Here is a 12,984-nt window from a genome sequence, read left to right as displayed (position 1 = left end):
ATTTTTTAGATACAAAAGGTTATCACAGAAAAAAATTGGTTCATTTAAGGTAAAAGTTTAGGTTTATATGTGTATCAGTAAAAAATCATAATTAGGTTTGTTGATAATAAGTTTGTTCCATTTTTTCCCCCTTTAAAGTTCCCTTTGCGCCTTGTCCTTGAGTGGAGATTTCATTGGAATGATCCTTAGTGGATGGAGATCTGAAAACATCAGCTGCTCTGTTCTGCTTCTCAGGATGCTATACAGTTGTAGTCTTTGGCCTCTGGGGCCACCTTCTCCTTCTGCGGGAACAGAAGCAGATCACTGCCATTTTTGTCAGCAGTTTGAAATTGATAGCAAGGAAGTAATCAAATGATTACTTTAAAATTTGAGATGTAATTCAGCTATCGTAAAATTCTCCATTTTATTTATTTATTTTTATTTATTTATTTTTTATTTTTTTGACAGGCAGAGTGGACAGTGAGAGAGAGAGACAGAGAGAAAGGTCTTCCTTTGCCGTTGGTTCACCCTCCAATGGCCGCCACGACCGTGCGCTGTGGCCGGTGCACCGTGCTGATCCGAAGGCAGGAGCCAGGTGCTTCTACTGGTCTCCCATGGGGTGGAGGGCCCAAGTACTTGGGCCACCCTCCACTGCACTCCCGGGCCACAGCAGAGAGCTGTGACAGAATCCAGCGCCCCAACCGGGACTAGAAGCCGGTGTGCCAGCGCCGCAAGGCAGAGGATTAGCCTATTGAGCCACAGCACCGGCCAAATTCTCCATTTTAAATTGCACAGTTCATTGGCTTCTATCTGCACAGTTGTGCAGCCGTCACCATTATAACTTCCAGAGTATTTCACTACCCCACAAAGCAGCCATGTAGCAGTCATTCTCTACTACCTCTGCCTCACATCCTGTGCCTACAGAGAACGCAATTTGCCTTTTTGTCCATTCTGATGTTGTATGCTGTTCTTCCACTTCCCTGTCTAGTTACAGTGACTTAGTTCCTCTCATATCTCAACTTCTTCCCATATCAGAGCCTTTGTATGCAGTGCACCTTCTGTCAGCTGTGTTGTATTCTGGTTTCAAGATAATGGATAGGGGTCGGCGCTGTGGCACAGTGGGGAAAGCTGCCACCTGCAGCACCAGCATCCCATATGGGTGCCAGTTCAAGTCCCAGCTGCTCCACTTCCAGTCCAGCTCTCTGCTATGGCCTGGGAAAGCAGTAGGAGATAGCCCAAGTCCTTGTGCTCCTGCATCCATGGCTCCTGCTCCTGGCTCCTGGCTTCGGATCTGCGCAGCTCAGGCTGTTGTGGCCATTTGGGGAGTGAACTGGTGGATGGAAGACTCTCTCTCTCTCTCTCTCTCTCTCTCTCTCTCTTTCTCTGCCTCTCTGTAACTCTGACTTTCAAGTAAAATAAGCTCTTTGTGCTTTAGGTTTCCTCATCTAGGAAGTGGAAATTATAATAATGGTGCATACACCTCATAGAGAATGTAGACAGAAATGGTGATAACTACTTAATGCAGTGGTTGGCACAAAATAACACTGCATCTCGCTGTTGTTTCAATAAAAACATGCTGTGCTTTAAAAATCTGAAAAGACCTGCTGGGCAGAAGAAGAGCAAATGACATGTGCAACTGGGCACTCTGCCTTCCCGATGGTCAGTCTTGGGAGTCACATTCTTAGACAGAGTGTACTGTGATGAATACTCATTCGTGCTTTCCTTCAGTGCGTAACAGCCTTAAATTAGAGATCTAAGACACAGAAAATAATAACAAATGAGCTGTTAACCATTGAAATTGTGAATCATTTGTAAATGAGCTAAAAGCTATTAAACTTTACTGATTTAAAATATATTGTCATGAAAATGAATTTATTTTTGAGAACTAACTTCGATACTTTTCTTCCTATTTGCCCTTCTAGTTGTTGGACTATAATGAGGAATTTTTAAATTTTTTCCATTTTACTTATTTTCCTACATTTTCTTAACAAAGTTGATCAGTCCTTACTATCAAATATCAGAACACATAATACAATTATTAATTTTGTAGACTAGGCAAAGATAATTAGTCCTGTAGACAGTTATTCTGGTGAATAAAAAGCTTTTATTAGTTTAGAAGCTGAAAATGCAAACTTATAGAGATCCCATTATACATTATATTAACTTTTCAGATGAAATTTTGGAAACACAAAATTGTCTAATGAAAAAAATTTAAACTCTTAAATCCATTCACTTAGTAAAAGGTGAAAGATGTATACGATCTGAAGAGAAGCCAGAGTGTTACATCCATTCATTAAGAGCTTTATGATCATAGATCAATTGGATAAAGGAATACTTCTGTGCAGATGTGTAAGTAGACAGTTTGGGATCTGATGAGCATGGATTAAGTAAAGATAGCTATCCCGTTGTGTCCTGTGTTCTGTTTGAAGGTTTGGTATGATTGTCTTGATTTCTTTTCTTCTATAATCAAAACTATTAGTATATTTTTTGAACTTAGTTCTCAAGTTAGGGGTCTTTATTGTTTTAATGTTTATGTTTTTACTTTCCCAAGTAAGTGAGTTTTATAAAAGCTCTAATTACTGTGAACATTTGGCTTGATATTCATCTTTATTTATAAGTGTTACAGCATCTTAATTTATATAACAAATGCAGGGCCATTTAGAAGTTAAGTAGATTTAAAATGCATTAAAGGAGCTCTATAAAATAGAATACTGTATGAAGCTTTTGAAATACTAACATCAGCTTTTATATGGTGGAAATGTAGATAATTTATATGACTTTCCTCAAATGATTTCTAAAATCTGCATCTCTTAAAAAATGTCATGTTATAGAATCTTAGGGAGAAAAGCTGTTTCATTAGTTGAGGTTTTGTACAAATCAGTGTTTCATGACCATATTTCTAATTATGAATATTAGCGTTAATTGGAATAGAGTCTGTGTCATGATTAGTCTTAATTGGAGTTTTTACATTTTCGTTGCCCTGCTTGACATGAATATACACTTATCACAACATGAGAAATAGTATCTCAACATTAATAGTTTTGTTAAGTTAATAACAACAGAGCTCACACAAAACAAAACAAGCTTTCTTTGTGTCCCACAGATGTATCTTGTGATTTTTCCAGAGGGAACAAGATATAATCCAGAACAAACTGAAGTCCTTTTAGCTAGTCAAACGTTTGCTGCTCAGCAAGGTAACTAAGCATCGATTGTTTGAAAAAATAGTTTTTAAAGGTAATTTAAAATAATTGTGTCCTGTATTCTTCCTGGAGAAGATATTCATGTTTTACAATAATTAGGTGAATGAATAAATGTGTTATGTATTTTCTTTAGGAAATGAAGTTTCTTCTTAATTCATTTGCATGTTATATACATAAAAATTCATATGCTTGCTGTGATAGATATTCCAGTGCCATTGGTTTAGTTAAAATCTATCCAAAGTACATGATTATGTAGGTGAAATCTTTTTCCACAGTGTGGGTTACATGTGAGAGAAAAGTTTCAGCAGACCTGAGTTGCAGTCTAAACTCTGAATTTTGTTAGAAATTTGATTGCAAGTTGCATGATGTTACCAAACTTCAATTTCCTTCTCTCTCTTTTAAAAAAAATCTGTGTGTGTGTGTGTGTGTGTGTGTGTGTGTGTACACATGTGCATGCATGCCTAGTGGGTAGACAAATCTGTATAAGAATTAAATTAGAAGATAGATGAAGTTCATAAAGTCCATACTTGTAAAATTGGGTAACTGATTAGCAAGTAAGCTCTGCCTGTTAATCAAGTTGGGAAGTATACAGAAGACAGTGCCTGTGCTGTGTCCTCAAGGGTGTCCTTGAGGTTTGACTATGGATTTGTGTGTGACCTCTGCATGTGGCAGCCGCCCTCGCTGATGTCTTGTTCAGGACACTGCACTGGGGACTGTGGCAGTGCTGTTCCTCTCAGAGGACTTTCTGTGGAGATAGTGTGCTGGCCCCTGTTCACACGGTTACTGAACATTCAAAATGTGACTAGTGTGTCAGGGGAAGTTACCTTTAAATTCTAGTTGCTTCTAGTTTAATTAAAATTTTAATCTTGTTTTATTTTAAATGTAAGTGGCCATGTATGGCTATGGGTGGATCTATGACAAAGCAGGTATGTGAGATACACAATGGCAAGGAGGAGCTCTTACAAGGACTTACAAGTTGAATCAGAAGCGGAAGTGGGACTTGATCCCGGGCTCTCCAGCATGGGGTGCATGTGTCACAAGCCACGGTTTGACTTGCTGCCCCGTAATGGCTATTGTTTTTCCTTTTAATTTTTAGTTATTTATTTGTGAGCCTGAGAGAGAGCTCCCATCCACTGGGGTCCATCCACTCCCCAGATGTCCCTAGCAGCCAGTGCTGGGCTAGGGCCAAAGCTGGGAAAGGCCTGAATACTTGAGCCATCATCTGCTACCTCCCAGGGTGCACATTAACAGGAGGCGGGAGTCAGGAAAGTGCTGGAACTCAAAACCAGGCACTCGATTTGAGACGCAAGTGCCTTAACTGGCCTCTTAATTGCTCACATCCCTGTGGGTATTTCATAGATGAATGTCACAAAGGTCTTTTTCTCAAACCTTCACTGTAAGTGTCTCCCTCCCTTTTCTCCCTCCTCCTCCTCCTCCCCTCCTCTCTCCCCCTTTTTTCTCCTCCCCTCTCCTCTCCCTTCCTTTTCCCTCACCTTCTCCCTCCCTCTTCTCTCCTTCCCTCCTCCCTCCCCTCCCCTCTCTCCTTTTTTCCCTCCCCTCTGCTTTCCCCTCCCCTTCCTTTTTCCCTCCCTTCCTCTCCCCTTCCCCCTCTCCTCCCCCTCCTCTCCCTTCCCCCCCTTCTCCTCCTCCTCTTCCCTTTCTCTTCCACTCCCCTCCTCTCCTCCCTTCCCCTTCCTCCTCTCCCTTCCCTTCCTTCACTCCTTCCCTCCTTCCCCCTCTCCTCTCCCTCCCTCCCTCCCCCTTCCCTCCCTTCTCCTCTCCCCCTCCCTTGTCTCCCTACTCTCCCCTCTCCTTCCAGAAATACTACATTTCTATTTATTCCCTTACTAACTTATTTTTTTTTTTTGCATTTTTAACACCAAGTTTAATGAGATTTGGGGTCCCATGACAAGTTTTTAAACTGTATCCTTAATAAGACCATAGGAATGTATGCAGGGCTATACAGCTTTATAGTTACAAACTTTCTCCTCCCTCTCTTATTCCCACTCTTTTTTTTTTTTTTCTGAGATCTATTTTCAGTTGACTTTATATACATATAATTAACTCTATGTTAAGTAAAGAGTTCAACAAATAGTATGAAAGAAAAAAAAATACTAAAAACCGAAAGAAACGAAACTGTTCCTCAACAATCAAGACAAGGGCGGCTCAAGTCACCCATCTCAAAGTGTCAGTTTCACTTTACGGATTTTGTTCTAGGTGCTCTATTAGTTCTCATGGATCAGGGAGAACATATGCTATTTGTCCATTTGGGACTACCTTATTTCACTAAGTATAATGTTTTCCAAATTCATCCATCTTGTTGCAAATGACTGGATTTCATTTTTTTTAACCACTGTGTAGTATTCCATAGTGCACATATCCCGTAATTTCTTTATCCAGTCTTCGGTTGATGGGCATTTAGGTTGATTCCATGTCTTAGCTGTTGTGAATTGAGCTGCACTAACCTTGGAGGTGCAGACAGCTCTTTTGTTTACTGATTTCATTTTCCTTGGGTAAATTCCAGGAGTGGGATGGCTGGGTCATATGGTAGGTCTATATTCAGGTTTTTGAGGTATCTCCATAACTAACTTACTTTAGATTCTAGTAATTAATTGTTCTTACTAAACACCACACTTTGGACTTAGTAAGACTAGATGAGCTCTAATAGCAGATGAAAAAGTTAACTCAATTGACAAATGTTTTCCAGCTTGGTATACTATTGAGATTTGTGTTAGAAGTTTATGAATAAATTAAACTGCTTCTGCCCTGGGGACTTAAGTCAAATATGTGGTTGTGGGAATCTTTTTGTTTCCCACACCACCCTGCATTTTAAAAATTCTTCTGTGGGACAATCCCACCGTACTATAGCTGCTCTTCCTTATACAGCTCCTCTTCCCTGGAGAGACAGCAGAAAACCCAAGGCAAGATTCTTTCCTAGTTTGTTTTCATGCCATGTCTAGAAAGCTACTGTTTTCTGTTAAAGATCAGCAAATAGTCTAATCAAGGCAAAGGGAGATAGTAGGAAGCAGGAAGGGAAGAAAAGCAAATACTTTTTGCCAGCAAGAGCACTAGGAGAATGTACAATTAGTTATTCTATACTGTTGCAATATTGCCTCAGTTAAGGAAGCTTTTAAAAGTATATGAGATATGCTCCAGGATTAATGTGTTCTTTCAAAGACTTGTTCACATGTAATACTCATGTGCTGTTTATCTGAATGTCTTAGCATTCTCCTTAGCATCCAAAGCGTGCTAGGACAAGCCAGATGTCCATCGGCTGGTGAACAGAGAAACACAATGTGTTCTGTCTATCCCGTGCCTCACCTTATACAAAAATATACTCAAAATGGGTCAAAGACCATCAAAAACTGCAGGTTTTTGGTACAGGTGATGATTTTTCTGATAAACCCCCAAAAGCACAGGTAACAAAAGCAAAAACATACAAAAGGGATAATATCAAGCTAAAAATTTCTTCACAGAAAAGAAAACAACAGAGTGAAGAGCAATCTGTAGAATGGGAGATAGTTTTTGCAAATTACTTTACCTGACAAATGACTGGCTATCCAGAAAATACAAGGGATTCAAAAAGCTGAACAACAAAAACCAAACAGTCCGATTAAAAATGAGCAAATGATATGAAGACACTTCTCAAAAGAAAAAGTAAAATAGCCAACAAAATTATAAAAAGATGCTCAACATTATCAGCTATTAGGGAAGTGCAGACCAAAGCCACATGAGATACCATCAATTCCAGTTAGAATGGTTATTATAAAAGAGACCCAAAATAACAAGTGCTGGTGAGGATATGAAGAAAAGAAAATGGATACAGTGTTGGTGGGAATGTAAGTTAGTCCAGCCATTATGGAAACCATTATGGAGGTTCCTCAAACATTGAAAACATGTCTACAGTTTCCACCTTTTCCACTTTTGGGTATATATCCACAGGAAATAAAATTGGCATATCATACCTAGACTCCCATGTTTATTGCTGCAGTATGCCCACTCGCTAAGATGGACTCAATCCAGATGCCCATCAGTAGATGAATGAATAAAGAATATGGGATGTAAACATAGTAGAATATTATTTGGCATCAAAATGGATGGAACTGGAGATCATTGTGTTAAATAAGTCAGATGCAGACAGATACTGCATGTTTTCTGTCATGTGGAAGCTAAAAAGTTGATCTGAGTGTACAATAGTGATTATTAGACATTATAGGGGTGGGACTGGAAGGAGACTAGATGAAGGGTGCCAAAGCACAGTTAAGAGAGAAAAATAAGCTCTAGCGCTCCTCAGCACAAGGGGATGACTGTAGCGTACAGTAACATCTTCATGAGCAGTCAGAAGCAGGGAGGCTCCAAACACCAAGGGTAAGGAAGTGGAAACATCGTGTACATGTAGAAGTATCACACTGTTCCCTGTAACTATGTACAACTACTATGTGGTAATCAGGAAGATTTTTAAATGTGTGTGGAGATGGCCGTGCCATCTACCCTCATTTGATCATTACACATTATGTTCATGTATTGGATTATCACTCTGGACCCCATAAATACGTACAATTGGATAACTTTAAGAAGCCACCTATCCATACTATGGAATGCTTTTTGCAGCCATTAAAATGGGTTGAGGTACTGATACACAACCATGTACGTAAGCCTAAAACATGCTGAGTGAAATAAGACACAAAAGGTTCCCTTCACGTGAAATATCAGGACAGGCAGAGCCATAGAGACCCAGAGCAGGTGGCCAGGGGAGTGTACAGTATACTCATGCTGCAGGTGTGTGTTGGGGGTGACGCAGGGGTGGTGATTGCACAGGTCTGAATAGACTGAAACCGCTGAATTGTGTACTTTAAAGTGGAGAATTTTATGGCATATGAATTATGTCTCAATTTTTAAAAGTGTATCAAGAAGCTGGATTCTTCAGTTTAAACTGAATAATATTAGGTTTGTATCTCACAACATATGGACCATATCAGCTCTCTTACGTTGGGTCTTATGCATAGTGGGGGACATTTAAGTTATCTCCGACTCCCCCATCACTGTTTGAAGAGAAATGGAGTTAGAGGATTCATGGACCAGGAGTCAGGAATTAAACTTGTTCTCCTGAAGCATCATGAGTGACCACGGGCAGGGTTCTTCATCTCGATTCAGTTGCCAGCGAAGGGGATCTAGCATTTGCCTGTGTCGGACTTCACCACACTGAAGGGTTCTCCATGGGTCCCAAGTTTCCTGAGGGCTGGTTTTCTGCCAGCTTCCAACACAGTGTCTTGTGCGTGCAGAAGTTTTATAAATATGTCATAAAGAGATGCTGATTTAAACAGGAGAAGTCATGTGAGAGTCCTTTTTGCACTTAAAGCCCTAAAGATATTAAATTAGTGTAATACTGTATTTTGGTCTATTTGTGGAAATTTAAACAAGTCAGAAGTCAGACTTAATGTGTTGGTAATTTATAGCCACACTGATTGACTTCTTTTCTAGGTCTTCCAGTATTAAAACATGTGCTAACACCAAGAATAAAGGCAACTCATGTCGCTTTTGATTCTATGAAGAATTACTTAGATGCGATTTATGATGTTACAGTGGTTTACGAGGGGAAAACTGACAAAGGGCAGCGGAAAGTATCACCGTCCATGACTGGTGAGTTGATGTTGTCTGTACTTGAAGCTGTATGCTTTGAGCACAGAGACACCTGAAACCACACATATGTACCTGAAATATGACACATACAAGCAATGACTCTTTATTAATGTATATTTCATTTTTCCTTCATTACATTTACTTGGTTTGTTTTTCAAGATGTTATTGACAGTAACAGTTGAAATGTAATTCATCCTGGTAAGTTAGGTATTTCTTGGCTGCCATATGAGTCTTTTGGGAGACTTCTCCTGTCCAAAATTCATCCAGAAAAAGATATTCCACAAATCATGGGAGGGAGCTAGCAGTGGGAGAACCATCCAGCAATATTGAGCTGTTCATTAATTGTCAGTGATAATCATTTCATAAACTGTTCACCAAGTATAGTGTCAGTGTTGACAAGGAGAATGTGTGATTTCCCTTCTCAAACATGTGCTGGATTTTAGAGACCTTTACATCTGTGTCAGATATAATGAAGAGAAGTTTTTAAAATATTTATTTTTAAATCAGAAGGAGATAGAGAGAAAGAGGTCTTCTATCCACTGGCTTGCTCCCCAAATGGCTACAAGAGCTGGAGTCTGGACCAAGCTGAAGCCAAGAACCAGGAGTTTCATCTGGGTCTCCCACATGGGTACAGGGCCCAAACACTTGGGCCATCTTCTGCTGCTTTTCCCAGGTGCATTAGCAGGGAGCTGGATCAGAAGTGGAGCAGCTGGGACTTGAACTGGTGCCCTGTGGGATGCCAGCATTATAGGCAGTGCTTTACCCACTAGGCTACAACGCCTGTCCTGAGAAAGTTTTAAGTGAGCACAGTAGTTTGGTGGAACTTAACCAAAGACACTGTTGACCATTAGAGAAATTTAAATCTAGGGGTAGGCAAACAGGGAAGTATTTTGTCTTTTCCCTGGGCAGCTGTTTGGACTTGAATCCACAGGCTTCCCAGGTTGCTTGCATCAGTATTGTCTCTTGAAGGTAGGTGTTCAAAGAATGAACCACTAGCACATTTTATATTTAAATTTCCTCTCAAAGCATTCCTCTGCATTTGATGTGCCTTTGAAATTGTATAGAATAATGCTCGTAGCTGCAGTGAAACATTTGCAGAAATAAACATTATTCAGGCATTTAGAGGTTAGCAAGGATAGAAAGGATTTCATCCAAACTTAAGCTCAGATTGTCTGGATATAATACTGTGCACTATTAAATTATTTAATAATCTGTTGTGTTCTTGAGATGCCAAGGATGTTTCAGAGTACAGAGAGAGTGCAGTTATAAAGTGATCATTCTGTTATACAGTGACCATATGTAGCTCACCTAAGTTTTAGAAGAAATGCTCTTTGATTCAAAGATATAGACAGAAGCTGCCCAGAGCGGGGAGGATTTGAGAGGGAGCTTGGAGGCCAGTGTCTCAAGTGCAAGTATTTCCATCTTAGGGATGATTGCTGTCCTCCCTACCTTTAATAGAGAGTAACAGTAGAATAGAAAGTTACGTGTTACAGTTTCATTGTAAATGTCATTTTTTGAAATATATATCATTTAAAAATGTAAGCTATAAAAAGTATACAGTGTTGGGGCCGGTACTGTGGCACAACGGGTTGAAGCTGTGGCTTGAGGTGCCAGTATCCCATATGGGCGCCAGTTCTGGTCCCGGCTGCTCCTCTTCCAATCCAGCTCTCTGCTATGGCCTGGGATAGCAGTGGAGGATGGCCCAAGTCCTTGGACCCCTGCACCTGCATGGGTGACCTGGAAAAAGCTCCTGGCTCCTGGCTTTGGATCGGCACAGTTCCGGCTGTTGTGGCCATCTGGGGAATGAACCAGTGGATGGTAGACCTCCCTCTCTCTGTCTACCTCTCTCTGTAACTCTGTCATTCAAATAAATAAAACAAATCTTAAAAAAAAAAAAAAAAAGTATACAGTGAAATCTTTTGTTTTCCACTCTGACCCTGTCTGCCGGGCCCGACTCCTATGCCACTCCCTAGAGGTAACTTTTTTTTTTTTTAGTTTTTTATGTATTATATATGCAAACTCAAATATATATTCGGATTCTACCTCCTTCATCTTAAAAGGAAGCCTTTATGTTTTTAACCATTGACTCATTTTTGTATTTGAAACCAAATTTTTATTCTTTAGGATTTTCATTAGTTTTTAAACAGTGTTTTAAAGATAAGCACATTTTTACTGTGAAAAACACAATTTCCACAACAACCTTTTTAAAATGCTCTTTTTTAAAAAAGATATTTATTCATTTGTAAGGCAGAGCCACAGAGGTAGATCTTCCATCCATTGGTTCACACCATCCTAGTTGTAAGAACTAGGGGGCTGGTGCTGTGGCACAGTGTGTTAAAGCCCCAGCCTATAGCGCTGGCAACCCATATGGACGCTGGTTTGTGTCCTGGCTGTTCTACTTATGATCCAGCTCCCTGCTAATGTGCCTGGAGAAGCAGCAGAGAATGGCCGAAGTCCTTGAGCCCCTGCACCCACATGGGAGACACGGAGGAAGCTCCTGGCTCCTAGCCTCGGATAGGCTCAGCTTTGACCTTTGCGGCCATTTGGGGAGTGAAGTGAACCAGCAGATGGAAGACCTCTACCCCTCTCTGTAACTCTGTCTTTCAAATAAATTAAATAAATCTAAAGAAAGAAAGAAAGAAAGAGAGAGAGAAGAGGAGAGGGGAGGGGAGGGGAGAGGAGAGGGGAAGGGAGGGGAAGGGAGGGGAAAGGAGAAACTTGGCCTGGCCTTCAGCTGCCCTTGACTGTCGAGCCTGCTCTCAGCCCCTGCTGTGGTGGGTGTTCCTTAAGTTGAAGGCTTGCTGGGGCCAATCCTTTCCAAACAGATCTCTTTCCCTTAGCTTGCCCTCATCAGACCTCCTGTTCCCCGAGTGGCCCTCTGGTCAAGGCTTTCTCAGCTCAGCTGCTTTCTGGCTCCCAATGCTTTCTCCCACTCACACACTGCAGCCACTGCCCTGTCGGCACCTAACATGTGGCCATTTCATTTCATCCGAGTGACCGTTTGGAAGCACCCTGTTGCCTGAATTCTGAACCCAGCTCCTCTCCCATTGCTCTCCTTATCCTCCAGGACATGGAAGCTGCCAGGGGCTTTGGGGCCTGCTCTGTGTGTACATTGTAAGTTGTGTCTGTTTGTGAAAAGCTTGGCTTTCCTACCTATCACACCCAAATCCTATGTAGAAAATAAAATCTCACTCTGGTCAATTAAGGAAAAATTACTTCCTTAAGGAAAAAATATACCAGAGTAAAATCAAGACTGAAGAAGACAAACTGGAAAAATATTTGCAACTGAGATCACAGAAAGGGGGTTGATTTCCTTAATGTCTAAAGTTGGTACAAAGTTTCCTACAAGTTGGTAGGAAAATGACCAAAAACTCAAAAGAAAAGTAGGTAAAGGATAAGAAGGGACAGTTCACAGAAAAAAAGTTGAGCCTCATTCATAGTAAGAGAAATGCAAATTAAAACTACAGCAAGATAAAACTCTATTATCTACCAGATTGGCGAAAATCCCAAGATCTGATAGCAGACTTAGGTGAGATTAAATTTTTAAATATTTATTTGAAAGAGTTACAGAGAGTGGGAAAGAGAGATAGTGAGATCTTCCATCCACTGGTTCACTCTCCAGGTGACTTCAATGACTAGGGCTGGGCCAGGTAGAAGCCAGGAGCCAGGAGCTTTATCCAGGTCTCCCATGTTAGTGGCAGGGGCCTTTCACACACTTCAGCCATCCTCCACGGCTCTTCCCAGGCCATTAGCAGGGAGCTGGATCAGAAGTGGAGCAGCTGAGATAGAAACAGGAACCCATATTGGATGCTGGAATCTCTGGCAACAACTTTGCCCACTATGCCACAATGCCAGCCCTGAGATTAAATTTTAATAGGCACTTTTATACTTGGCTATTAGGAATGTAATACAGTATAATCTCTATAGAAGCTGATTAGGAGATGTCTATCAAATTTAGAAGTGCATTTATATTTTAGACTCATCAGTCCTGCTTCTATAAAAAGTGACACATTGGAGAGAGTATTTGGCTTAGCAGCCCAAATGCCACTAGGAATGCCTGTGTATGGGAGTGTGTGTGAATCCTCACTTTGCTCCCTGCTAATGCACACCCTGGGAGACAGCAGGTGATGGCTCAAGTAGTTGGGTCCCTGCTACCCGTGTAGAT

General features: G+C 40.8%; 1 protein-coding gene across 2 annotated transcripts in view; it reads left to right on the top strand.

Moving 5' to 3' along the window:
- Positions 1 to 12,984, top strand: part of AGPAT5 (1-acylglycerol-3-phosphate O-acyltransferase 5) — a 62,638-nt gene that overhangs the window by 38,233 nt on the left and 11,421 nt on the right. Inside the window, exons 5-6 of one of the 2 annotated variants that reach the window (XM_008274179.3) lie at positions 3,083 to 3,173; positions 8,661 to 8,819. In XM_008274179.3, coding sequence (XP_008272401.2) covers positions 3,083 to 3,173; positions 8,661 to 8,819 — 250 coding nt within the window. The remainder of the gene's footprint in view (positions 1 to 3,082; positions 3,174 to 8,660; positions 8,820 to 12,984) is intronic. The other variant, XM_051832695.2, reaches the window with a different exon arrangement.

The sequence above is a fragment of the Oryctolagus cuniculus genome, chromosome 8 (genome assembly GCF_964237555.1).
Source record: "Oryctolagus cuniculus chromosome 8, mOryCun1.1, whole genome shotgun sequence".
Lineage (NCBI taxonomy): Eukaryota > Metazoa > Chordata > Mammalia > Lagomorpha > Leporidae > Oryctolagus > Oryctolagus cuniculus.
This window is presented reverse-complemented; position numbering and strand designations above follow the sequence as displayed.